The sequence below is a fragment of the Pan paniscus genome, chromosome 10 (genome assembly GCF_029289425.2).
Source record: "Pan paniscus chromosome 10, NHGRI_mPanPan1-v2.0_pri, whole genome shotgun sequence".
Lineage (NCBI taxonomy): Eukaryota > Metazoa > Chordata > Mammalia > Primates > Hominidae > Pan > Pan paniscus.
This window is the reverse complement of record NC_073259.2, coordinates 37,737,964-37,764,610: the sequence shown is the minus strand read 5'-3', so window position 1 is coordinate 37,764,610 and position 26,647 is coordinate 37,737,964. Positions and strand designations below refer to the sequence as shown.

Below are 26,647 nucleotides of genomic sequence, written 5' to 3'. Positions count from 1 at the left end.
AAAAGCTACAACAGGATTTTAAGTCTTTGGGCTATCTCACAATGTGGTATTAATTTCTTCTTCTCTGCTAAAATATGGAGCTAAGGAACAAACGATGTGTGTCCAAGTGAGTGCACATTGGTGATTATATATAGTTTGGAATCATTTTTTCAAGAGGTCCAGGATCTTCCTCACTCTCCAACATGTAAATGGATAATCCTTCTACCTCTTCCTCATGTCTCCCTGCAGCCATATGTGTCACTGGCTCAGCAGATGGCACCACCTAGCCCAAGCAACAGTACACCTAACAGCAGTAGTGGAAGCAATGGAAATGACCAGCTGAGCAAAACCAACCTATACATCCGAGGATTGCAGCCAGGCACTACTGACCAAGATCTTGTCAAGCTGTGTCAGCCGTAAGTTGGAGTACATGTGCGTAGGCTTCCAGGGACAGTATAGATTTGGTTTTGAGACAGGGTCTCGTTATGTTGTCCAGGCTAGTCTTGAACTCCTGGGCTCAAGTGATCCTCCTGTCTCAGTAGCTGGGATTACAGATGCATGCCACCACTCCTGGCCTTGCCAGCTCACTTATCCTAAAAGGCAATGGCATTTTGTTTCTACTCCATAGACACAAACTTTCTCAGCAGCCTCTTAAAAAATTCTACCTGCTACTGGCCGGGTGCGGTGGCTCATGCCTATAATCCCAGCACTTTGGGAGGCCTAGGCGGGCGGATCACGAGGTCAGGAGATCGAGACCATCCTGGCTAACATGGTGAAACCCCGTCTCTACTAAAAATACAAAAGAATTAGCCGGGCATGGTGGCGGGTGCCTGTAGTCCCAGCTACTTAGAAGGCTGAGGCAGGAGAATGGTGTGAACCCTGGAGGCTGAGCTTGCAGTGAGCCGAGATCATGCCACTGCACTCCAGCCTGGGCAATAGAGTGAGATTCCATCTCAAAAAAATAAAAATAAATAAAAATCTACCTGCTACTGATATAAAGCCTTTATGTGTTTCTCTAAGGAAAGCCAGTGTGGGATTGGCCTTTAAAGCCTAATATCCAACTTTATTTCCAGCACCTCCCCCAACCTGATGGTCTTAGTGGAAAGACTGCTGTCCTTACACCTTGAATAGAGAAGTTTAATATCTCTATAGATGTTAATTAGAAGGCATGAGAGAGCTGGCAGTGGGGATGGAAGAAAGTGGGACTCGCCAATCAAATCATGCACTTCGGAGACTTTCTGCTGCTGGAGATATTCCTTGGGAATGGAGACCTCAAATTAGCAGATAAAGAAGGTGGAGATAGGAGCAATTATTCTGTATCTACCCCATGAAGACCCTTCGGAGTTCTTTTTAGTAGATTTGAATCATGGAATTGCCCAATTAGGAATGTTGGAAAAATGGCAAGAGTGCACAGATGTCCAGCTCAAAAAATAATAAGCAATAAAAAATAAAGTCTGGTGTATATAAAAAACTGGTCCTTGGGCCGGGCGTGGTGGCTCACAGCTGTAATCCTAGCACCTTGGGAGACCAAGGCAGAAGGATTGCTTGAGCTCAGGAGTTCAAAACCAGGCTGGGCAACATAGTGAGACCTTGTCTCTATAAAAAATATAGTAAAAATATATATTTAAAAAAATTTTAAAACTGGTCCGTTATCTCAGCTTACCTTGCTAGAAAGGTATGTAAGTGGAATTAAGGGGACTGTCTTGGACTAGTAATTTTTGAGAGGTGGGAATTAGCAGAAATGTTGGTTTATGAGGGAGCGAAAGAGTATCATACTAATATAGGTCCTTGATTTCTAAATTTTGTTTCTTGTACTAAATATAATGTGCTACAAAAATTCTCTCACATCACAAGACAGAGAAGAATCTTTTTTTTTTTAAGACTGAGTCTCAGCCTCCCAAGTAGCTGAGATTATAGGCGCACGCCACCACATCCGGCTAATTTTTGTTTTTTTTTGCTAGAGATGGGGTTTTACTGTGTTGTCCAGGCTGGTCTTGAACTCCTGACCAGGTGATCTGCCCACCTCGGCCGCCCAAAGTGCTGGGATTACAGGTGTGAGCCACCGTGCCTCGCTCAAAGAATCTTGATTAGACTTTACCATATATTCATTCCTCAGTATCTGGGGGGGATTTGTTCCAGGACCTCCTCTGTCCCCCTGCATGGATACCAAAATTCACTGAGCTCATGTCCCTACGCTTTTTTTTCTTTTTAAGACAGGATCTTGTTCTGTCACCAAGGCTGGAGTGCCGTGGTGTAATCACAACTAACCGTAGCCTCCAGGGCTCAAGCAATCCTCCCACCTCAGCCTCCTGAGTAGCTAGGACTACAGGTACACACCACCATGCTTGGCTAATTTTTTGTAAATTTTGTAGAGATGAGATTTCATCATGTTGCCCAGGCTGGTCTCAAACTTATGCGCTCAATAATTCCTCCTGCCTCGGCCTCCCCAAAAGCTGGGATTACAGGCATGAGCTACTGAGCCTGGCCTCAAGTCCCTTAGATAAAATGGTATAGTGGCCAGGCATGATGGCTCATGCCTGTAATTCCAGCACTTTGGGAGGCCAAGATGGGTGGATCACCTGAGGTCAGGAGTTGGAGACCAGCCTGGCCAACATGGTTAAACCCCGTCTGTACTAAAACTACAAAAATTAGCTGGGTGTGATGGTGGGCACCTGTAGTCCCAGCTACTCAGGAGGCTGAGGCAGAAGCATCACTTGAACCCAGAAAGCAGACGTTGCAGTGAGCCGAGATCACGCCACCAGAAAGCAGAGGTTGTAGTGAGCCAAGATCACGCCACTGCACCACAGCCTGGGTGACAGAGCAAGACTTTGTCTCAAAATAATAAAAATAAAATAAAATAAAATGGTGTCGTATTTGCATATGCACATGCTCCTGTATACTTTAAAATTATCTCCAGATTACTTATGATACCTCAATACAATACAAATGCCATGTAAATAAATGTTATACTGTATTGTTTAGGGAATAATGACAAGAAAAAAGTCTGTACATGTTCAGTACAGATGCAACCATCCTTTCTTTTAAAAAACATTTTAACTTTTATTTTAGGTTAAGGGGTACACGTGCAGGTTTGTTACATAGGTAAACTCGGGACTTGGGTATTTGGTGTATAGATTATTTTGTCACCTGGGTACTAAGCATAGTACCCAACAGTTATTTTTTTAGTTTTTTTTCCCTGAACCTCTCTTAGAAGAAAGACCTTTTTTTTTTTTTTTCCTATATATTTTCAATCCATGGCTGGTTCAATCCACAAGTGGGAAACCCACAGATATAGAGGGATTTTTATTTTGCCTTTCTGAACAATTGCCTTATCTTTTGCTGTGTCTGAAGCATAAGTATAGTCAAGGGCAGCATGTAGGATCGAAGTAAGGAGCCCAGAAGGAGACTGTGGAGAGGCAGGAGTGAGGCAGGAATGAAAGAGGTGCCAGAGGAGTCCTGACTAGGAGGCTGAGCAGAGCAGGTGGGTGGAGCCCTCTGTCCGCTGTGAGCAGGGAGTTAAGCCTTTCTAGGAAGGATGTTTCTCATGCGTAGATGGACTTCCTGCCTTTGTCCCAATTGTCTCTCCCTGAGTTGTAGAGGAAGTAAATATTGCTGGATCCTAAAGTCTGGCATGTGGGAAGGAGAGGCGTGGAGTCTAGGACTGGAACTCCTGTTTCTCGGAGGGGCTCCTTCAAGGAAGCAGCAGCAGTGACCCAGCTGTTGCCAGCTGCAGTGGAAATTCTGAGCTCAAAGTCTCAGCTGCTAGACCACAGCAAGCTCCACCCTGGGGCCTTCATAAGGATAGCAGCACTTGTGTCCTCTGCCCCACAGTCAGACTTCTCATGAGTCCCTCCCCTGCCTCAATTTGGGAATGAATCCAAGTGTGTAGCCTGGAAGGGCTAGGATAGCCACATCCATCCTCACCCTCCTTTTAATGTGTTCTGTTCCCAGCTTTCAGGGCATTGCTTGGCTTATTCTGTCTAATCCTTTGGATCACAGAAGTTCTACTAAAAAAGTCAGTGAGATGCCGCCAAGGAGTGAAAACAAATCAATCATCATATGTTCTTTAGGGATGGAAGGAGAGATGGGAAAATTGCTTGTTTGGAGTATTATTCTCAAATTCATTCCCTGACAACTATTTTCAGTTAGCTCTTGTACTTCTGACTTTGTTAGTGATTTCTGTTCTGTCTCTTTAATATTTTCACCCTCCTGGAGTGGAATGTAGAGGCTTTTTTCTAGTGGAACGCTTCTAATATAATCCCTGATCTGTGATACACTACTACTCAAGTTTTAGAAGTTCCACGTGACTCTGCTACCAAAGTATAATTTTCAAAAAGTTGAAAAACACAACTGTTAGGCTGGGCACAGTGCCTCACACCTGCAATCACAGCACTTTGGGAGGCTGAGGCAGGTGGATCACTTGAAGTCAGGAGTTCGAGACCAGCCTGACCAACATGGTGAAACACCATCTCTACTAAAAAATACCAAATTAGCTGGGTGTGGTGGCGCATGCCTGTAATCCCAGCTACTCCAGAGGCTGAGGCAGGAGAATCACTTGAACCCGGGAGGCGGAGGTTGCAGTGAGCCGAGATCACGCCACTGCACTCCAGCCTGGGCAACAAGAGTGAAACTCTGTTTCAGAAAACAAAAAGAAAACACAACTGTCATGCAAATATAAAATGAATATGTGTCAAAGATTTTTATAACTCATTAATGAGGGAACCAGCAGGATGGCAAAATGAGTTCAAAGAGCATTTGAGGAACTATTTATAGGAAATGAAGAAAGAATGTTGGAATAAGATTGCTACATTAGATAAAAACTGGTTTATGTCCTATAGGATAGTAAAGCCACTAACCTTTGCAATTATTTTATCTACTGCACAGAAATAATTTGCATTTTTACTGGACAAAAATCTATAACTTGGCCAAGTGTGGTGGCTCATGTCTGTAATCCCAGCACTTTGGGAGGCTGAGGCGGGTGGATCACCTGAGGTCAGGAGTTTGAGACCAGCCTGGCCAACATGGTGAAACCTCGTCTCTAGTAAAAATGTAAAACTTAGCTGGGTGTGGTGGCAGGCGCCTGTAATCCCAGCTACTCGGGAGGCTGAGGCAGGAGAATCGCTTGAACTTGGGAGGCGGAGGGTGCAGTGAGCTGAGATCACACCATTGCACTCCAGCCTGGGCAACAAGAGCAAAACTCCGTCTCAAAAAAAAAAGAAGAGGAAGGAGAAGGAGGAGAAGAGGAAGAGGAAGGAGAGGAAGAAGAAGAAGGAAGAAGAAGAAGAAGAAGAAAGGATATGCAGCCCTTTGGCCTTATCACCAAAATTTAGATGGTTTTTTGTTTATAAGATGATTTTCTTAGATCTGGGCATGGTGGCTCTCAGCTGTAATCCTAGCACTTTTGGAGGCCAAGGCAGCAGGACTGCTTGAGGCCAGGAGTTAAAGACCAGCCTGGGCAGCATAGTAAGATCCTGTCTCTACAAATAATTTTTAAAATTAGCCGGACATTGTGGTACACACCTTTGGTCCTCAGGAGGCTGAGGCAGGAGAATTGCTTGAGCCCAGGAGTTCGAGGCTGCAGTGAGCCATGTTCACACCACTGCACTCCAGCCTGGGCAACAGAGCCAGACCCTGACGCACACACACACACACAATTTTTTTTTAATACTACAGTTCCCACTCCCCTCCCTAACACTCTCAAATCTTGACAATGAGAAATAGAAGTCTTAGAGTAAGGCAAAGAGATATTAAAGTTGAGGTTCCTTGAATATAATAATAATAGCAATTAAAAATTTTAAGTGCTTACCATGTGGTACACATTAATGATTTCTGTTTATTAATTCACAGTCCTAACAATCCTATCTCCATTTTACAGATGATGAGGCTGAGACACCAAAAGGTTCAATGACTTGTTCAAGATCACGCATAGCTAAAAAGTGGCAGAACCAGGATTTGAACCAAAGCAATTTGGCTCAGGTTGACCTTCAATTAAAGGGGTCAGTGGAGGGGTGATGGAAATAGGATATCAGAGAAGAAAAATGTCTATAGTTTTTTCACAGGATCAGTGGTGTTTTCCAAAAGAAAATAAGTAATGGCAAGGATTCTTTTTAGTCCTCAGGGAATTCCAGCCAGAGCTCTGCCTCTACACACTCTTTCATGTGGACATTGCCAAGCTTCTTTCCCCAAAAGACAGTCACCTCTTTCCAACTAGTGTGTGAGTCTTAGCTGGGAAAGAAGAGAGAAATGTGTTGGTATTATAGGGACTACAGTTACCTTATTTCTTTTAGGTACCTTTGGGGAGGATGGGTTTATATTAAGTGTGGCATTTTTAACCCATTTCTTTTTTTTCTTTTTTTTTTTTTTTTTTGAGATGTAGTGTCGCTCTGTCATCCAATCTGGAATGCAGTGGTGCCATCTTGGCTCACTGCAACCTCCACCTCACAGGTTCAAGCAATTCTCCTACCTCAGCCTCCCAAGTAGCTGGGACTACTGGTGTGACGCCCAGCTAATTTTTGTATTTTTAGTAGAGATGAGGCTTCATCATGTTGGCCAGGCTGGCCTCAAACTCCTGACCTCAAGTGATCCTCCAGCCTCGGCCTCCCAAAATTCTGGGATTACAGGTGTGAGCTACTGCACCCGGCCCCCATTTCTTTTTTATTTTTATGAAGGTTTGAGTAGGAAAAGTTAGATCATGGAAAGGGCATGGATTTGTCGAGATGTCTGAATCTCTGTCCTATTCTTAGTCTCTGCCCCCCAGATTATTACTTTGCATTTTCCTCTCCCTTAGATATGGCAAGATTGTTTCCACTAAGGCCATACTGGACAAGACCACAAACAAATGTAAAGGTGAGAGAACAACTGTCCTTGGTGTTGGAGAGCACCAGTAAGTGAGGCCATCCCTTGACACTGCCCTTTACTGCTGAGAGTCCTGAGTCTACAGTGTCAACGAGAAGTCCCTGAAGTTTTTAGGCTTAAAAGATTAGGAGATATTTAGATTCTTTGGTGACCAGATAGCTAGAGCTGAAAATGCTGTTTAGGGGCCCCAAGGCCAGAAGACTGTACAAAACACCTTTGAGTCTACTGAGCTTATTTTGGACTTTGTATTTCCCTGGATGAGGTGGTAGAAGTGGGTAAGTGAGATTTTCTTCTGCTTAGCAAAGTCATGTAAATGCCTTTTTTGGGGAGTGTTTTGGTGGGTGTTATTTTCTGAGGGTGAGTAGTTTTATTGGGGTTTTGAGCAGTTCTAGATAGAGCTGGAAGAGTGGAAGGAAGAGAAAGGGCTATAAGTTGGGGTGGTGAGGGTCTTCTTCCAGCAGGTGGCTGGTGGTCTGCTCTGGAGAGGCTGCATTCCCTACATGCCTAGCATTTCTGGGGTATATCAAGAAAAGAGGGGAGTGAATTCTTTTAGAGGTATAGGGGGGCTTTGGGTTATTAGCAGAGCCTAGTTCCTGAAACCTCAAATTTCTTAAGGGGGAGGGAGAAGGGCAGGGACACCAGAGTAGCTCATTGCCTTGGCATTCTTAGCCACAAAGTAGATCACATCTCAGGGTTTGAGGAGCATGTGGATAACTACCTGAAACCTCTCAATAGCTCTTTCTCCCTCCCATTTCTGTTACATGGATCATAACTCTTCCTCTGTCTCCTGAAAAGCCTGGACCTCTCTGTTCCTTACACCTCCCACTTCCTAGTGATGCTGTTTCTCTGTTCCAGGCTATGGCTTTGTAGATTTTGACAGCCCTTCAGCAGCACAGAAAGCTGTAACAGCACTGAAGGCCAGCGGTGTACAGGCACAGATGGCAAAGGTAAGGGTACTACCCCATGTCTGTTCCTCCAAGGGGTTTGTGGTTAGCACCAAAGTTCCAGTTCTAAGGTTTCCAGAGGGCTTAAGAACCATGAAATTGAGTGGGCAAGGGCTATCCGCGGTGCTTTCTAGACAGTCCATGAGCACCCCTGGCTGCTGGAGGAAGATGTATTCAAAGTCTATGGCAGGTAGCTCTATCAGCTCTCTTCCTTTCACCAAGTTATTGGCAGCAAGAAAGGTAAGGTGGCCTCTTCCAGTACTCCTGCTGCTTCCCTGTGTTCCCTATATTATTCACCCTGGCCCCACTTCCCTACCAGACAGCTTGTGGTGGTTTTGCAACATTCTCTGAACAAGTCAATTGTGCAACTCAGAATTTCAGAACAATGCTCTCCACCTCCTAATGTTGTTCCCCATACGGGCTGGGTAGTGGGCTGGGGAGGCAGGAGGGAAGCCACATCAAGGGAGGAAACTGTCTGTTCTCCTCAGATCTGTCTGAAACTGTTGTCTTCACCTAGACTACTAGAAATCTAGAAGCTTTTCTCTCACTTCTTCTGTTAGGTGGGATTGTCTCCTTGCCTTTCTATTTTATTTTATTTATTTATTTATTTTGAGACAGCGTCTCGCTCTGTCGCCCCGGCTGGAGTGCAGTGGCGCAATCTCGGCTCACTGCAAGCTGCACCTCCCGGCTTCACGCCATTCTCCTGCCTCAGCCTCCCAAGTAGCTGGGACTACAGGCACCCGCCACCACCTCCAGCTAATTTTTTGTATTTTTAGTAGAGACAGGGTTTCACCGTGTTAGCCAAGATGGTCTCGATCTCCTGACGTTGTGATCCGCCCACCTCAGCCTTCCAAAGTGCTGGGATTACAGGCATGAGCCACCACGCCTGGCTGTCCCTTTGCCTTTCTGAAGCTGTTATGAGTATTATACATAGAGTTTGTGAGGCAGGCCTGCTAGACACCTTTTCTGTAATGGTTAAAGAAAAGGAAAACAAAAGGAAAAGGCAGAAGAGGATTAAGGTTGCTGGTGACCACTGTTTAGGGCAGAGTGACTGCTTAAATTCTTAAAAATACAACTATTGGATGATATTGCCATTTTGCACATTCTGTCCCCTGGAAGGGCTCTCCTACCTCTTCTTCCAGGAGTAAAACCCTCTGACAAAAGCTCAAAGGTTTACGAGCCTTCAGGGTCCTAGGAGACTGTAGCTTTCAGGGCTCCGTGGTGACACAGTGAACTCCGCATCTGGCTCTTTCCCTGTTCCCTTCTCCCCTCCTCCTGCTCTTCCTCCATCAGGGAGTGAACAGGCATTCCTACTTAGAGGATTCTGCGTGGCCGGAAGAGAAGTGGGGAGGGGCTGCTCAAAACAAGCCAGCCAAGGAGCAAGGCAGTCTGAGGGAATCCAGCCTCTGGGACCGGCTGCTGGGGGAGAGCCGGAATGCTGCTCTGCCTGTTTCTAAAAGAGACAGCCAAACACCATTTATGACTTGTATGATGGGCTTGTATAGTACTAGAAATATTAAATCTGCACTTCTCCCTCCTGGAACTCAATATACAACCCGTGGTAGTGGGACTGGGTGTTAACAAATAGAATAATCTTTGTTTATGTGGGACCCTTCCTATAGTCTCTTTTCTGAAATGTCATTTGTGAGGAGGGCTGAGGGTGGGAGAGGGATAAGAGATGTGAGCCTCATTTTCTCACTGTTATTTCCACAGCAACAGGAACAGGACCCCACAAATTTATACATCTCAAACCTCCCACTGTCAATGGATGAGCAGGAACTGGAGGGGATGCTGAAGCCCTTTGGCCAGGTTATCTCCACCCGTATCCTTCGAGATACCAGTGGGACCAGCAGAGGTGTTGGCTTTGCAAGGTGAGGATGGCAGGAGTGGGGAAATGATGAGGTTAATAACAAATGTCACTTGGGGGTCACCAGAAAACAAAATCTATGCCTTTCCCACACAAGGTCAAAATACTTTACTATTATTCAAAAATACTTGATGGTAAGTCAAAAGTTCATTTTAGGCCAGGTGCGGTGGCTTACACCTGTAATCCCAGCACTTTAGGAGGCCAAGGCAGGCACATCACCTGAGGTCAGGAGTTTGAGACCAGCCTGGCAAACATGGTGAAACCCTGTCTCTACTAAAAATACAAAAATTAGCCAGACGTGGTGGCGCATGCCTGTAATCCCAGCTACTCAGGAGGCTGAGGCAGGAGAATTGCTTGAACCTGGGAGGCAGAAGTTGCAGTGAGCTGAGATCATGCCACTGCACTGCAGCCTGGGGAACAGAGTGAGACTCTGTCTCAAAAAAAAAAAAAAAAAAAAAAAAAAAAGGTTCATTTTATTATAGGTTACAATACTCAAAAACACATTAGCCCCACCTAAATTTTTTTTTATAAAGATGGGGTCTTGCTGTGTTGCCCAGGCTGCTCTTGAACATCTGGGCTCAAGTGATCCTCCTGCCTCAGCCACCTAAGCAGTTGGGATTATAGGCATGAGCCACCACACTCGGCTAAGCTCCCTACTACTTCCTAGGGAAGTACTCTAGGCTTTGTTCCTTTAATCCAGACCCAACCAGAGTAAAAAATTCTGTATATTCTTATAGTTTACCGAGTATTTCTCATCTTGTCTCATTTAATCTTTACAACATCCCTGTGAGATAAATATTCTCTATCTTACAGATGAGGAAAGTGAACTCTTCAGTAGAAATGATTTGCCCAGGGTCTTACAGGAGTGGGTGTTAGAGCAGAGCCCTGATCCTTCTGGCTTTGAGAGCAGTAGGATGAGGTAGAAGTTTTGATCTTCCTTTTCAGATCTGTTGGGAGACCTCTATTCCAGAACAATTCTGCACCTGTGATATCAGAGCTTGTGAGCCTTGGTTCACTCTCTGAAGTGGAGATTGATTCAGATGAGTAATTTTCCCACAGTATTCCCTATACCTGCAGTTTTCCCAGGTGCCCTTCTTTGGGCTTTGGTATCTGCCCTCACTGTCGTAGGGTATCAGCCTCCCTTAGCCCACTTAAGAAATGGCTCTGCTTTTATTTATTTTAAGATTTTATTTGAAAGGAGATTCTTTTGACTTTTTTTTTTTTTTTTTTTAGTTTCAAAATGACTGGACTAAGTGAGCCAAGCACCCCTTTTTGCTTTATATCTTGTCTGGTCCGTGAACACCCCCTTACTCTGAGTGTTTCAGACCTTGGGAACAAGAAATAGTTTCTCTTGGCCGGGCGTGGTGGCTCACGCCTGTAATCCCAGCACTTTGGGAGGCTGAGGCGGGTGGATCACCTGAGGTCAGGAGTTTGAGACCAGCCTGGCCAACCTGGTGAAACCCCGTCTCTACTAAAAATACAAAAATTAGCTGGGTATGGTGGCGGGCTCCTGTAGTCCCAGCTACTCGGGAGGCTGAGGCAGGAGAATCACTTGAACCCGGGAGGCGGAGGTTGCAGTAAGCCGAGATCGCGCCATTGCATTCCAGCCTGGGCGGCAAAGCGAGACGCCATCTCAAAAAAAAAAAGAAAAGAAAAAAAAAAAAAAAAGAAGAAGAAAAGAAATAGTTCCTCTTCCCCAGCTGACTCAAGCTTAGTAGCACCACCTGCTGGCAATCCCGTGTATATCTAAAGGAGAGTTCCTAGGCTTGGGACCATCGAACTTATTTTGCAGGTTGAGCAGAGGTTCTTAACCTTTCTCAGTTTGTGCCACCCTTAGTTATCTAATAGTTTTTCACCCTAGACCAAAAGAAATACCTAACAGTTCAATTTATTAAGTAACTGAATGGTCCACACTTTTTTTTTTTTTTTTTGAGACGGAGTCTCGCTCTGTCGCCTACCACAGGTGCGTACCACAGGTGCGTACCACAGGTGCGTACCACCACGCCTGGCTAATTTTTGTATTTTTGTTGTTGTTGTTGTTGTTGAGACGAAGTCTCACTCTGTTGCCCAGGCTGGAGTGCAATGGCACAATCTTGGCTCACTGCAACCTCTGCCTCCCGGGTTCAAGTGATTCTCCTGCCTCAGCCTCCTGAGTAGCTGGGATTACAGGCGCCCGCCACCATGCCCAGCTAATTTTTGTATTTTTAGTAAAGATGTGGTTTCACCAGGTTGTCCAGGCTGTTCTCGAACTCCTGACCTCAGGTTATCCAGCCGCCTCAGCCTCCCAAAGTGCTAGGATTACAGGCATGAGCCACTGCGCCCAGCCAGTCCACACAACTTTTTAAAAAAATTTCCTGACAGCAGTAACTTCATGGTCCATACAACTTAAGAAGTGTTTATGCTTTAACAACTTTGTAGCTGTTTGAAAAAAGAATACACAAACATTGAAAGAGAGCATGTCTTTATTTCATTCTAACTATACTTACTAATGGAATATGTGCCTGTTGGAATTGCACAACTTCTCAAAATTTGGTATCAGAATGGACACCTACACACTCATTTCCTGTTACGTATTGGTTTTCTTATGGTATTTGCTTTTGTCATAGCAACTATTTAAACCCAGCTTTGTGAAAATATGATGTTATCTATCAAAAGGATTGTAGGGGGAACTAATGTTGAAGCAGTGTACAATTTTGAGTTAGTAGTGCACACATTCTCCAACAGATATTGCTGTTTTTCTTCAAAGAGTTAAAATAACCCTCGTTGTGACCCTCTGAGTTCACCACAGCCACCCACAGTGCCTGAGAGCACAGTTTAGGAACTGTGGCTTTAGAGACTTTTGAAAAACTATGAAATCTCTTGTATGTTTCTATGTTAATGTCTACAAGTTTTCTTCATATATTCAGATTCATGCAAAGTATGATTTCCAGCAAATTATAAATATTGGCATTTAAAATAAAACTGTTACTTCGTTTAAAAATGTATTCAAATGAGATCTAAATATCATAGCAATCTGATACACAAATCATTCATTTAAAAAATACCTGACTTTGGCCGGACTCCGTGACTCATGCCTATAATCCTAGCACTTTGGGAGGCCGAGGCGGGCGGATCATGAGGTCAGGAGATCGAGATCATCCTGGCTAACACGGTGAAACCCCGTCTCTACTAAAAATACAAAAAATTAGCCGGGCGTGGTGGCGGGCGCCTGTAGTCCCAGCTTACTCGGAAGGCTGATGCTGGAGAATGGTGTGAACCCGGGAGGCGGAGCTTGCAGTGAGCCCAGATTGCACCAAGGCGCTTCAGCCTGGGCGACATGCACTTCAGCTTGGGCAACAGAGTGAGACTCGTCTCAAAAAAAAACCCGACTTCGGGAGGCTGAGGCGGGCAGATCACTTGAGCTCAGGAGTTCAAGACCAGCCTGGGCAACATGTGAAACCCCATCTCTACAAAAACAAAACAAACAAAAAAATTAGCTGAGCATGGTGGCACGTGCCTATAGTTCCAGCTACCTGGGAGGCTAAGGTGGGAGGATCACCTGAGCCCAGGAGGTCAAAACTGCAGTCAACCATGATCACACCACTGCACTCTGGCCTGGGCTACAGAGTGAGACCCTGTCTCAATAAATAAATCAATACAGGAATATGGATAGGGCTGGAGGCAGATGGGGTGGGTCTTGCCCTGGGGATGGAGCTATGGGCCCATAGGACCCCCAGCCACTTCCTAGTCCCCCTTACCCCTACACCCCCCCTCAAAAAAAAAGGGCTATTTTTTTTTTTTAAATTTAAATACAGTAGTCTCGGCCAGGCATGGTGGCTCACGCCTGTAATCCCAACACTTTGGGAAGCCAAGGCAGGCGGATCACCTGAGGTCGGGGGTTCGAGACCAGTCTGACCAACGTGGAAAAACCCCGTCTCTACTAAAAATGCAAAATTAGCTGGGCATGGTGGCACATGCCTGTAATCCCAGCTACTCAGGAGGCTGAGGCAGGAGAATCATTTGAACCTGGGAGGCGGAGGTTACGGTGAGCTGAGATCACGCCATTGCACTCCAGCCTGGGAGACAAGAGCAAAACTCCATCTCAAAAAAAAAAAAAAAAAATAGAGTGGTCCCCCCTTATTTATGGTTTTACTTTCTATGGTTTCAGTTACCCACAGTCAACTGAAAATATTAAATGGAAAAGTCCAGAAATAGTTACAAAGTTTTTAAATTGTATGCCATTCTGAGTAGCATGATTAAATTTCAGGCTGGGCTCGGTGGCTCACGTCTGTAATCCCAACACTTTGGGAGGCCGAGGCGAGCAGATCACTTGAGATCAGGAGGTCAAGACCAGCCTGGGCAACATGGTAAAACCCCATCTCCATTAAAAATACAAAGCTAGCCAGGAGTGGTAGTGTGCACCTGTAGTCCCAGGTACTCGGGAGGCTGAGGCAGTAGAATTGCTTGAACCTGAGAGGCAGAGGTTGCAGTGAGCCAAGATCACACCACTGCACTCTAACATGAGTGACACAGTGAGATTCTGTCTCAAAAACATAAATAAATAAAAAATTTCATGTTGTCCGCTCCATCCCACCCTTTGTCCAAAGTATCCACACTGCAAATGCTACCCACCCATTAGTCACTTAGTAGCCATTGTGGCCATCAGATGAAAAAGCATAGTATATCTAGGGTTTGGTACTATCCATGGTTTCAGGCATCCACTAGGGGACTTGGAATGTATCTCCTGAGGATAAGGGGGGACTACTATAGTCATAAATCTCATATCATTCTTATATTCCTTTTTTCTTCTTGATCTTGTGTTTCTATTCCATTTCTCTATAGAATTTTGTTTCTATTCCATTTCTCTATAGAATTGTATTCTAGTGTAAAATATTTTTATAAAGTCTTTATGGATCATCTTGTCATACTTCTCTGCAACAAAAATATGTATATAAATTAAAAATTTTGGCCAGGCATGGTGGCTCATGCCTGTATAATACCAGCACTTTGGGAGGCTGAGGTGGGCGGATCACTTGAGGTCAGGAATTTGAGACCAGCCTGGCCAAAATGGTGAAACCCTGTCTCTACTAAAAATATAAAAATTAGCTAGGTGTGTTGGTGGGCACCTGTAATTCCAGCTACTTAGGAGGCTGAGGTGAGAGAATCACTTGAACCTGGGAGATGGAGGTTGCAGTGAGCTGAGATCACACCACTGCACTCCAGCCTGGATGACAGAGTGAGATTCCAAAAAAAAAAAAAAAAAAAAAAGTTATCTTTACAATGATGAGCTCACAATTGCCCAGACAACATAAATATATTAAAATGTTCATACAAGGCCAGGGGCAGTGGCTCACGCCTGTAATCCCAGCACTTTGGGAGGCCAAGGTGGGTGGATCACCTGAGGTCAGGAGTTCGAGACCAGCCTGGTCAACTCGGTGAAACCCTGTCTCTACTAAAAGTACAAAAATTAGCTGGGCGGGCGCCTGTAACCCCAGCTACTGTAATCCCAGCTACTCAGGAGTCTGAGGCAAGAGAATCATTTGAACCCAGGAGGCGGAAGTTGCAGTGAGCCGAGATCGCACCACTGCACTCCAGCCTGGACAACAAGAGCGAAACTCCATCTCAAAAATAATAATAATAAATAAAATAAAATAAAATGTTCATACAAAATTATTATCATTATTATTATTATTATTGAGACAGGGTCTCACTCGGTTGTGCAGGCTAGAGTGCAGTGGTACAATCCTGGCTCACTACAGCCTTGACCTTCTGGGCTCAAGTGATCCTTACACCTCCGCTTCCTGAGTATCTGGAACTACAGGCCCCCACCACCATGCCCAGCTAATTTTTTGGTGGGGGGATGGTGGGGGCAGCAAATTTTTTAATTTTTTAATTTTTTTTTTGGAGATGGAGTTTCACTCTGTCGCCCAGGCTGGATTGCAGTGGTGCAATCTTGGCTCATGGCAACCTCTGCCTCCCAGGTTCAAGCAATTCTCCTGCCTCAACCTCCCAAGTAGCTGGGACCACTGGCACATGCCGCCACGCCCGGCTAATTTTTTGTATTTTAGTAGAGACTGGGTTTTACCATGTTGCCCAGGCTGGTCTCGAACTCCTGAGCTGAGCTCAGGCAATCCGCCTGCCTCGGCCTCCCAGAGTGCTAGGATTACAGGCGTGAGCCACTGGACCCGGCCTAATTTTTTAATTTTTTTGTAGAGTTGGAGTCTCACTGTTTTGCCCAAGCTGGTCTTGAACGCCTGGGCTCAAGCAGTCCTCCTGCCTCAGCCTTTCAAAGTGCTGGGATTGAGGCATGAGCCTACTGTGCCTGGCCCAAATTTTTTTTTTTTTATTTTTCTGAGATGGCGTCTCGCTCTGTTGCCCAGGCTGGATTACAGTGGTGTGATCTCAGCTCACTGTAAACTCCGCCTCCCGGGTTCAGGCGATTCTTGTGCCTCAGCCTCCCAAGTAGCTGGGATTACAGGTGCATGCCACCATGCCCAGCTAATTTTTGTATTTTTAGTAGAGACAGGGTTTCACCCGGTTGGCCAGGCTGGTCTCGAACTCCTGGCCTCAAGTGATCCACCCAACTCAGTTTCCCAAAGTGCTGGGATTACAGAGGTGAGCCACCGCACCTGGCCAAATTATTTTATAGAAGTAAATTTTATTGCATATACAGAAGTATCTATGACATGGATAGGTTTTGTTTTGTTTAGATTTTTCTAATGAGGACAGGTAAGCATAAATTAATATTGTTTATTACTGTAACAAGGGAGAGTTTAATGCCAGTTCTGTTTCTGCTTTTTGTTTTCATGCTGAGAAACCTTGTTCTCATAAATAAGTAGATGGGAGTGGAAAGGATTTTGTTAAAACAGGAATTTTAAAAATTTCTTCTGGCCAGGTGTGGTGGCTTGTGCCTGTAATCCCAGCGCTTTGGGAGGCCGAAGCAGGCGGATCACTTGAGGCCAGAAGTTTGAGACCAGCCTGGACAACATGGTGAAACGCCATCTCTACTAAAAATACAGCAATTAGCCAGGCGTGGTGGCACATGCCTGTAATCCCAGCTACTTGGGAGCTGAGGTAGGAGAATCGTTTGAACCTGGGAGAAGGAGGTTGCAGTGAGCCGAGATTGCACCACTGTACTCCAGCCTGGGCAACAGAGCGAGACTCCATCTAAAAAAACAAACAAAAAAATCCTTCTGAATTATATGCCAAGAACCAAGATGTTCTGTCATCAAAATTGATTTTGTATGTGTGAATTGACAACTTGCTAAAGTCCCCCAACTTTGTTGTTTCTAAAGAATTGGAAACCATTTGAGAGGAGCTATTGTAAGAGGGGACTTCAGCCTTGATCATTAGCCGTCAGGAGCTCTCCCTCAGGAAGATCAGATTTAACAGTTTTTGAGAAACTTGAGATTCTGAAATGCTCCACGGCCTGCTTACCCTTTGGAAAGACTGTAAGGGGTAGAAATACCCAACAGAAGACCACAGCTCTACGATACCTAATGTGTGGTTTTCTCTAAAAGGCTCCATTTGAGGACTTTTAAAAATATCTTCTTTTGGCTGGGTGCGGTGACTCATGCCTGTAATCCCAGCACTTTGGGAGGATGAGGCGGGCGGATCACGAGGTCAGGAGATGGAGACCATTCTGGCTAACAGGGTGAAACCCCGTCTCTACTAAAAATACCAAAAAAAATTAGCCGGGTGTGGTGGCGGGCGTCTGTAGTCCCAGCTTACTTGGGAGGCTGAGGCAGGAGAATGGTGTGAACCCAGGAGGCAGAGCTTGCAGTGAGCCGAGATCGCGCCACTGCACTCCAGCCTGGGCGACAGAGCAAGACTCAGTCTCAAAAAAAATAAAAAAAAAATCTTTTATAGGAATGGTTCATATTTCTAGTGGTCATTGGCACAGAAAATGTGAGTCTTACTTTAAATATGGGGAAATAGATTAAATATACTGAGTTAATTTAAATATGGAAATAGGTGAAAATACTGTTCCTTGTTCTATATAGTCCCTTATAATTTGTAGAACACATTTATATACATTATCTCCTTTGATCTACACAACACCATGTGGTAGGGTAGATGGATGTTATCTCTAAAGCACAAATAAGGAGTGGATCAGAGGGGTTTTTTTGTTTTGCTTTGTTTTTTGTTGTTGTTTTTGAGACGGAGTCTTGCTCTGTCGCCTAGGCTGGAGTGCAGTGGCATGATCTCAGCTCACTGCAGCCTCTGCTTCCCAGGTTCAAGCAATTCTTCTCCCTCAGCCTCCCGAGTAGCTGGGACTACTGGCATGCACCGCCACACTCAGCTAATTTTTTTTGTATTTTTAGTAGAGACAGGGTTTCACCATGTTGGCCAGGATGGTCTTGATCTCCTGACCTCGTGATCCGCCCGCCTCAGCCTCCCAAAGTGCTGGGATTACAGGCGTGAACCACCGAGCCTGGCCTTTTTTTTTTTTTTTAACACAGATTCTCGCCCTGTTGCCCAGGCTGGAGTGCAATGGCGTGATCTCGACTCACTACAACCTCTGCCTCCCAGATTCAAGCGATTCTCTCACCTCTGCCTCCCGAGTAGCTGGGACTACAGGCAAGTGCCACCACTCCCGGCTAATTTTTGTATTTTTAGTAGAGATGGGGTTTCTCCATGTTGTCCAGGCTGGCCTCAAACTCCTGACCTCAAGTGATCCGCCTGCCTCAACCTCCCAAAGTGTGGGATTACAGGCGTGAGCCACCGCACCCGGCGGATCAGAGGGTTATTGTGAGTGTCCTAACTCACAGAGCTCTGGGTGGCAAAGTGGTGCTGGAATCTCAGTCTTCTGATTCCTTATTTCTCTTTCTCCAACAAGAAACTGACTCAGTAGACTCCAACATTCCTTTTTCTATCACTATGGGCCATGAACTCTTTCTTATTGCTTTTTCCTTCCACAGATTCATGAAATATTAATGATATTATCAATAGCTAATTAGACCTTGACCTTAATTACAACAAGGAGCAAAAAATAAATATTGGCAAATTCTTAGCTTGTACAATTTTATCAAATTAAAGGAACAATTTTCATTCAGAATTTTCTAATAAAAAATAATGGTAACAACCTCTATTTCTTGTATTCTTATTTATATGGCAGATACAAGAGAGGGCCCATGTTAATAGTCTGAAGACTGCCATTATTCCTATGAGGATCCCATACAGGGACCAGTTGAAAGAACCTTCATTACAAGCTGGGGTTACCTCTTCAAGAACCTTGAATTTGTGTGGCAGACACTCTGTGTTTCTGTAGTCATAACATTTGGAGCAGTTGTGGGGCTGAGAACTTAGAGCTTTGCTTTCTCTTTCAATGTGTGGAGAGCACAGATCCTGGAGAAGCTAGAGCCTAACCCCTCTTATGCTCCTTAGGATGGAGTCCACAGAGAAGTGTGAAGCCATCATCACCCACTTTAATGGAAAATATATTAAGACACCCCCTGGAGTACCAGGTGAGGCATCTGGGGCTCAGGCTGAGAGGGCCACAGGTTGTTACTTCCAGTGAAGATTCTGGAGCAGCTTTGCATGACTGTGCCTGGGCCACATGAGGTGGGACTCAGCTGCCCATCTGCCTTCTCTCTCGGCAGCCCCATCCGATCCCTTGCTTTGCAAATTTGCTGATGGCGGGCCAAAGAAACGACAGAACCAAGGAAAATTTGTGCAAAATGGACGGGCTTGGCCAAGGAATGGAGACATGGTAAGAGGACCTCTGAGGAGACAGGAGTACTAACGACATTAAAGTGGAATGGAAATGATCATGGCATGATTTCTGTGAGCTTAGGTGGAAAGCTTGAGAGCTACAGTACGTAATTGAGAAATGCTGGCTGTGAACATACTGCCAGTTTGTTCTCGAGTGTGGCTTTGTGGCCTGCACAATCAGAAAAACTCTGAAACAGCTGTAGTGGGACTTGTCCAGGCTTTAATTTGTTAAACCAAAACATTCCCAGCCTTGGACATTCTGGGCCAGCTCCTATTCTCACTCAAGGGCTCACAACGTGAACACTGTTCTTTCTTTATAGGGCGTCATGGCCTTGACCTATGACCCCACCACAGCTCTTCAGAATGGGTAAGGTTTTATATAATCAAGCCACCTGAAAATGATAATGGCCTGTGTCCAGACACTCAAATGCTTCATCTTGATTCTCTCTATTTGAAAGTCAAGGGAACGTTGGCTGTGCCTATCAGTTGGGACCCTTCCCTTGTGGTTTCCTGTGACTCAGTACTGATTGAGGTTCCTTCCCACAGGTTTTACCCAGCCCCTTATAACATCACCCCCAACAGGATGCTTGCTCAGTCTGCACTCTCCCCATACCTTTCCTCTCCTGTGTCTTCGTATCAGGTATGTTCATGCCTGAAAAATGGTGTGGTGGTTTTCCCTACTACTGTGCTTTAAGTGAAGTAATATAAGGCTAGGAACTACTTGTTTTTTGTTTTTCCTTTTAATCATATTACACACAATTTTACATAACAGCGTAAAAGATGATCTGTGCATGTGGTCATATATATGGTATACAGTTTTAATGGTGTCCTCTTACTCCCCCTCCACCAACTCCACAAGTAAACTCATGTTAATGTCCTACTGTGTAGCATTTGTCATATTTTTTCATATGAATATACACATATGTATAGCATTTGGGGAGTTGTTTATTTTACAAAAATTGGACCAGATTAAATATATTTTTACATTCACTCATCTCACTTAACAGTATCCTACACCAGTGATTCTCAAAGTGTGGTCCCTGAACAAGCAGCATCAGCATCATCTGAGAATTTTTAGAAACAGAAATTTTGGACTACCCTCCAAATCTACTGAATTACAAACTCTGAGGATGGGGCCCAGTGATCTGGGCTTTTGTTTGTTTGTTTGTTTGTTTGTTTGTTTTAAGAGGGTGTCTCCCTCTGTTGCCCAGGCTGGAATGCAGTGGTGCAATCTCGGCTCACTGCAATCTCCGCCTCCTAGGTTCAGGAGATTCTCCTGTCTTAGCCTCCGGAGTACCTGGGATTACAGGCATGCGCTACCACGCCCAGCTAATTTTTGTTTTTTTTAGTAGAGACGGGGTTTCACCATGTTGGCCAGACTGGTCTCAAACTCCTGACCTCAGGTGATCCGCCCACCTCAGCCTCCCAAAGTGCTGCACCACGCCCAGCCGTGATCTGGGTTTTAACAAGCCCTCCAGGTGATTCTGTTGCAGCTAATGTTGAGATCCTCTGCTCTAATTTTATCTTTTTTAATGGTTGCATTATATTTCATGCTGCAGATATGCCAGAATTCTTTAGCTATACCCAATGGGGGCATTCACTTAGATTCGTTTTTTTGCTGCTATCAATAATGCTCCACTAAACACCCTTGTGCTATATTTTTATATATGAATGCTTCTATTTCTGGGGGCTAGAATCCCAGGAGGTGGATTGCTAGGTTGAATGCTATATGGATTTTCAGTTTTATAGATGTTGCCAGATTGCTTTCCACAAAGGCTGTGTCACCTCACATTTCTACCAGCCATGTATGAAAGTACCCATTTCCCTCCAGGCATCGGTGCTACTGCTCTTTTAAAATTGTTCCTGTCTTGCTGGGCACGGTGGCTCATACCTGTAATCCCAGCACTTTGGGAGGCCGAGGCAGGTGGATCACCTGAGGTCAGGAGTTCGAGACCAGCCTGGCCAACATGGTGAAACCTAGTCTTTACTAAAAACACAGAAATTAGCTGGGCATGGTGGCGGGCGCCTGTAATCCCAGCTACTTGGGAGGCTGAGGCCACAGAATTGCTTGAACCCAGCAGGCAGAGGTTGCAGTGAGCCGAGATCGCAGTGAGCAGTGATATTAATAATTTTCATGATTTGAGAAGCCTTTGCTTCAAAACGAAAAGTCCTAATAGTAAAAGAACCCTCCGCAAACCTGGAGTGACTGTATGGATGCCCCCCGCCCTACCATACATTCGAAGAACCCGTATACATAAAATCTAGACAAAAAAGGAAGGAATCGAACCCCCTAAAGCTGGTTTCAAGCCAACCCCATGACCTCCATGACTTTTTCAAAAAGATATTAGAAAAATCATTTCATAACTTTGTCAAAGTTAAATTACAGGTTAAACCCCGTATATCTTAATGGCACATGCAGCGCAAATCCACTACACTCCAGCCTGGGCGACAAGAGTGAAACTCTGTCTCAAAAAAAAAAAACAAAAAAATTGTTCCTGTCTTGATGAATGTAAAGTACATTGTTATTTTAATTTGCATGTCCCTTACTATAGGTGAATTTAACCATTTCATTTGTCATATTTTGATTGGCTTCTCTCTGATTGCTATTCATATGCTTTGTCCATGTTTCTATTTGGTTATTTGTTCTTTTCCCATCAACTTATAAAAACTCCATGTAAGTATTAATCTTCTAAATGTTATCTTTGTTACAAATTTTTTTCCAATTTTATTTTTTGGCTGTTGAATTTGTGGTCCTCAAACTTTAGTGATGTATCAGAATCATGTGGAAAGCTTATTGAAAACTGGATTGCTGGGCATCACAACCACTTTCTGGTTCAGTAAGACCGGTGGAAGGCAAGAATTTGCATGTCCAACAAGTTCCCAGGTGATGCTGCTGCCACTGCTGCTGGTCCAGGGACCATAGTGTGGGAATCACTAGTTTTTGCCATATAAAAGTTTAAAATTTGGCCAGGTGTGATGGCTCATGCCTGAAATCCCAGCAGTTTGGGAGGCAGAGGCAGGCAGATCACTTGAGCTCAGGAGTTTGAGACCAGCCTGGGCAACATGGCAAAACCCCTGTCCCTATAAAAAATACAAAAATTAGCCAGGTGAGGTGGTGCGTGCCTGTAATCCCAGTAACTCAGGAGGCTGAGGTGGGAGAATTGCTTGAGCCTGGAGATTGAGGTTTCAGTGAGCTGTGATCACGCCACTGTACTCCATCCTGTGCAACAGAGCAAGACCATGTCTCAAAAAAAAAAAAAAGTTTAAAATTTGTATATAGTTAAATTTGTCTTTTTCTTTTATAAATAACGTTTGAGGCCAGGCACGGTGGCTCACGCCTGTAATCCCAGCACTTTGGGAGGCCGAGGAGGGCGGATCACAAGGTCAGGAGATCGAGACCATCCAGACTAACACAGTGAAACCCCGTCTCTACTAAAAATACAAAAAATTAGCCGGGCATGGTGGTGGGCACCTGTAGTCCCAGCTGCTGGGGAGGCTGAGGCAGGAGAATGGCGTGAACCTGAGAGGCGGAGCTTGCAGTAAGCCGAGATCACGCCACTGCACTCCAGCCTGGGCGACAGAGTGAGACTCTGTCTCAAAAAATAAATAAATAAATAACTTTTGAACTTCTTGTCTTTTTTTTTTTGTGACCGAGTTTCGCTCTTATTACCCAGGCTGGAGTACAATGGACCAATCTCAGCTCACTGCAACCTCTGCCTCCTGGGTTCAAGTGATTCTCCTGCCTCAGCCTCCCAAGTAGCTGGGATTACAGGCATATGCCACCATGCCTGGGTAATTTTGTATGTTTAGTAGAGATGGAGTTTCTCTGTGTTGGTTAGGCTGGTCTCAAACTCCCAACCTCAGGTGATCCACCCACCTCGGCCTCCCAAAGTGCTGGGAGTACAGGCGTGAGCCACTGCGCCTGGCTAAATTTCTTGTCTTAATTTAAAAAAGTATTCTCTGTCTCTATACTGTGTATCTGGTCTCTAAGATTTTATGTTTTACATTTACATTTAAATGTGTAATCATCAGGAATTTATCTTTGTGTATGGCATAAGATAGGAGTCTGTTTTCTTTCAGAGTGTTAACCAGTTGGCCTAGCACCAAATTATTAAATAATCTTTTTGGATTATTTAATCCAATATTGGATTATTTCAAATCCAATTTTAATTGAAATGTCCTTGCAACCCATTATATACTTCTGTGTCTATGGATTTGCCTATTCTGGATATAATAGGCAAAGCTCAGAAAATTGTATGATTGTGTGATTACACATAAGTAAAATCATACAATATGATTTTTTTTGCGTCTGGCTTCTTTCACTTAGTATGTTTTCAAGATGTATCCATGTTGTAGCATTTATCAGTACTTCATTCTTTTTATAGCTGAATAATATTCCATTATATGGCTATACCACATTTTGTTTATCCAGTTATCAATTGGTCATCATTTAAGTTGTTTCCTTTTGGTCATTATGAATAATACTGCTATAAACATTGATATACAAGTTTTTGTGTGGACATATGTTTTCATTTCACTTGGGTATATACCTAGGAGTGGAATTGCTGGGCTACATAGTAACTCTATATTTAACTTTTTGAGGAACTGCCAAAGCATTTTCCAGAGTAGCTGCACCATTTTACATTCCCACCAGTGGCAGTGTAAAACACTTGTTATTCTATCCTTTTAATTGTAGTCATGCTGGCCTGGCACTGTGGCTCATACCTGTAATCCCAGCACTGTGGGAGGCTGAGGTGGGTGGATCACTTGAGCTGAGGTGTTCAAGACTAGCCTGGGCAACATGGCGAAACCCCGTCTCTACAAAAAATACAAAAAGTAGCCAGGTGTGGGCCAGGCATGGTGGCTCACGCCTGTAATCCCAGCACTTTGGGAGGCCGAGGCGGGCATATCACGAGGTCAGGAGATTGAGACCATCCTGGCTAACACGGTGAAACCCTGTCTCTACTGAAAATACAAAAAAAAAATTAGCCAGGCATGGTGGCGGGCACCTGTAGTCCCAGCTACTCAGGAGGCTGAGGTGGGAGAATGGTGTGAACCCGGGAGGCGGAGCTTGCAGTGAGCTGAGATCCTGCCACTGCACTCCAGCCTGGGTGACAGAGCAAGATCCTGTCTCAAAAAAAAAAAAGTAGCCAGGTGTGGTGGCGCACACCTGTAGTCCCGCTACTGCACTCCAGCCTGGGCAACAGAGCAAGACTCTGTCTCAAAAAATAGAAATAATAATTGTAGCCATCCTAACAGGTATGAAGTGGTATCCCATTGTGGTTTTGATTTGCATTTGAACCTCTTTCATGTACTCATTGGCTATTTGTATATCTTCTTAGAGAGATATCTTTCCAAATCCTTTTTTTTTTTACTAATTTTTTTAGTGACAGGGTCTCACTCTGTCGCCCAGGCTGGAGTGCAGTGTCAGAATCATAGCTCACTATAATTTTGAACTCCTTTTTGCCCTTTTTTAAACTGGATTATTTATTGAGTTTTAAGAATTGCTAATATTTTAAAAACAGTTTTTCTTAATGTTTCTATTTTGAGTGGGGCATTCAAACTTTTCTGAGCTTTGTTGAACATTATTAGATCCGTGGGCTGAATAATAGTTTCCAGGCAATTAACATTTTTGTTTTTGCTTGTTTTAGAGAGTGACTCAGACATCTCCTCTACAAGTACCTAACCCATCCTGGATGCACCACCATTCATACCTCATGCAGCCTTCAGTGAGTGTTCAGAAGTGGGCAGAAGCCAAAGAGGCAATTTGATGTAAAGAAAAAACTGGCCGGGCACTGTGGCTCATGCCTGTAATCCCAGCACTTTGGGAGGCCAAGGCAGGCAAATCACCTGAGGTCAGGAGTTCGAGACCAGCCTGGCCAACATGACGAAACCCCGTCTCTACTAAAAATGCCAAAAATTAGCCAGGTGTAGTGGCGGGTGCCTGTAATCCCAGCTACTCAGGAGGCTGATACAGGAGAATCGCTTAAATCCGGGAGGCAGAGGTTGCAGTGAGCTGAGATCGTGCCATTGCACTCCAGTCTGGGCAATAAGAGTGAAACTCCGTCTCAAAAAAAAAAAAAAGGCCTTTGATGCCAGGAGATGTGGGTGTGAGTTCTGGCTCAGACCCTTGTGCAACCCAGCAGTAAGACCTAAGCTTGTTATTCTTAGACGAGGGTCCTTCCACACTGACAGGCAGAGTTCCTATTCTTGTTGCATAGTTGGGTTGCTGCTCACTTACCATTTCCCAGGATTCTTAAATGTCTGTCTCCAGTGGTCCTGACAGCCACCAGTCACTGCTTTAGGCAGCCTCACAGGATGCTGCAGCTAATCCTGTCCTTTGTTGCTGCCTCTAGGGTTCAGTTCTGACACCAGGGATGGACCATCCCATTTCTCTCCAGCCTGCCTCCATGATGGGACCCCTTACCCAGCAACTGGGCCATCTCTCCCTCAGCAGCACAGGCACGGTAAAGCAGGATATTTCTGATTGTAAACTCTCCTACTGAGCAAGGCATACCTGTGTAATACTCTTCAGCGTAAGTAACTTATGAATAATGATGGAATTACTTCAGTGTCATCCGGGGCACACTCAGAACAGGACATAAACTACAATGGTAGTGCTCCATGAGCCAGGAATACAGCCATTCTGCTCCCCAGCCCACCCCTTTTAACTGATTCCTACTCATGCACCTTGTGAATAGTGCTTCTGTCTGCATATTAGTTTAAGATACACACACGTCCTAGGAATCCTCATCAAAATAGTACCTGGAAGGATGGAGGAAGCTCATTAGGTTTCTTTTAGGCCTACTGCATTCCTTTTTGCATAGAAAGGGCTCAAGGGTAGAGAAGGGAGTGTGTTGAGGAAAAGCAGAAGAAAGTCAGGAAAGAGGAGGAAAATAAGTCATATAGGGAGACGTCTCCCTAACAGTGTACTTTAGAACCACCTGAAGTGCTTTTAAGATGCAAATGCTCAGACCAATTAAAATAGAATCTCTGGGGTAGAATACAGGTGTCAGTATTTTTTTTAAAGCCCCTCAGCTGCTTCAAATGTAGCCAAAAATCACTGCTGTAAGCCTGTTGATGTTTCTCTTTCTAGTATATGCCGACGGCTGCAGCTATGCAAGGAGCTTACATCTCCCAGTACACCCCTGTGCCTTCTTCCAGTGTTTCAGTCGAGGTAAGGGTGTTATCATTTCTTTGGATTGAGATTAGGAAAATGAACGGAGGCAGGTTTCCCCCTGATCAAGATCTTTCTCTCACAATGATGCTGATTCTGTGTTCACAAATAGCTGGCAGGTATACGAAGAAT

General features: G+C 44.6%; 1 protein-coding gene across 5 annotated transcripts in view; it reads left to right on the top strand.

Annotated features, from left to right (window-relative positions):
• Positions 1-26,647, top strand: part of RBMS2 (RNA binding motif single stranded interacting protein 2) — a 94,189-nt gene that overhangs the window by 41,551 nt on the left and 25,991 nt on the right. For 3 of the 5 annotated variants that reach the window (XM_034935642.3, XM_063593413.1, XM_003824909.5), the window contains exons 2-12: positions 229-395; positions 6,767-6,825; positions 7,690-7,781; positions 9,492-9,649; positions 19,012-19,091; positions 19,227-19,336; positions 19,659-19,705; positions 19,885-19,978; positions 24,990-25,067; positions 25,695-25,805; positions 26,435-26,515. In XM_034935642.3, the coding sequence (XP_034791533.1) occupies positions 229-395; positions 6,767-6,825; positions 7,690-7,781; positions 9,492-9,649; positions 19,012-19,091; positions 19,227-19,336; positions 19,659-19,705; positions 19,885-19,978; positions 24,990-25,067; positions 25,695-25,805; positions 26,435-26,515 (1,077 nt within the window). Of the gene's footprint in view, positions 1-228; positions 396-6,766; positions 6,826-7,689; positions 7,782-9,491; positions 9,650-19,011; positions 19,092-19,226; positions 19,337-19,658; positions 19,706-19,884; positions 19,979-20,345; positions 21,679-24,989; positions 25,068-25,694; positions 25,806-26,434; positions 26,516-26,647 lie in introns of those variants that run through there. The other 2 variants (XM_055095520.2, XM_055095519.1) reach the window with 2 other exon arrangements.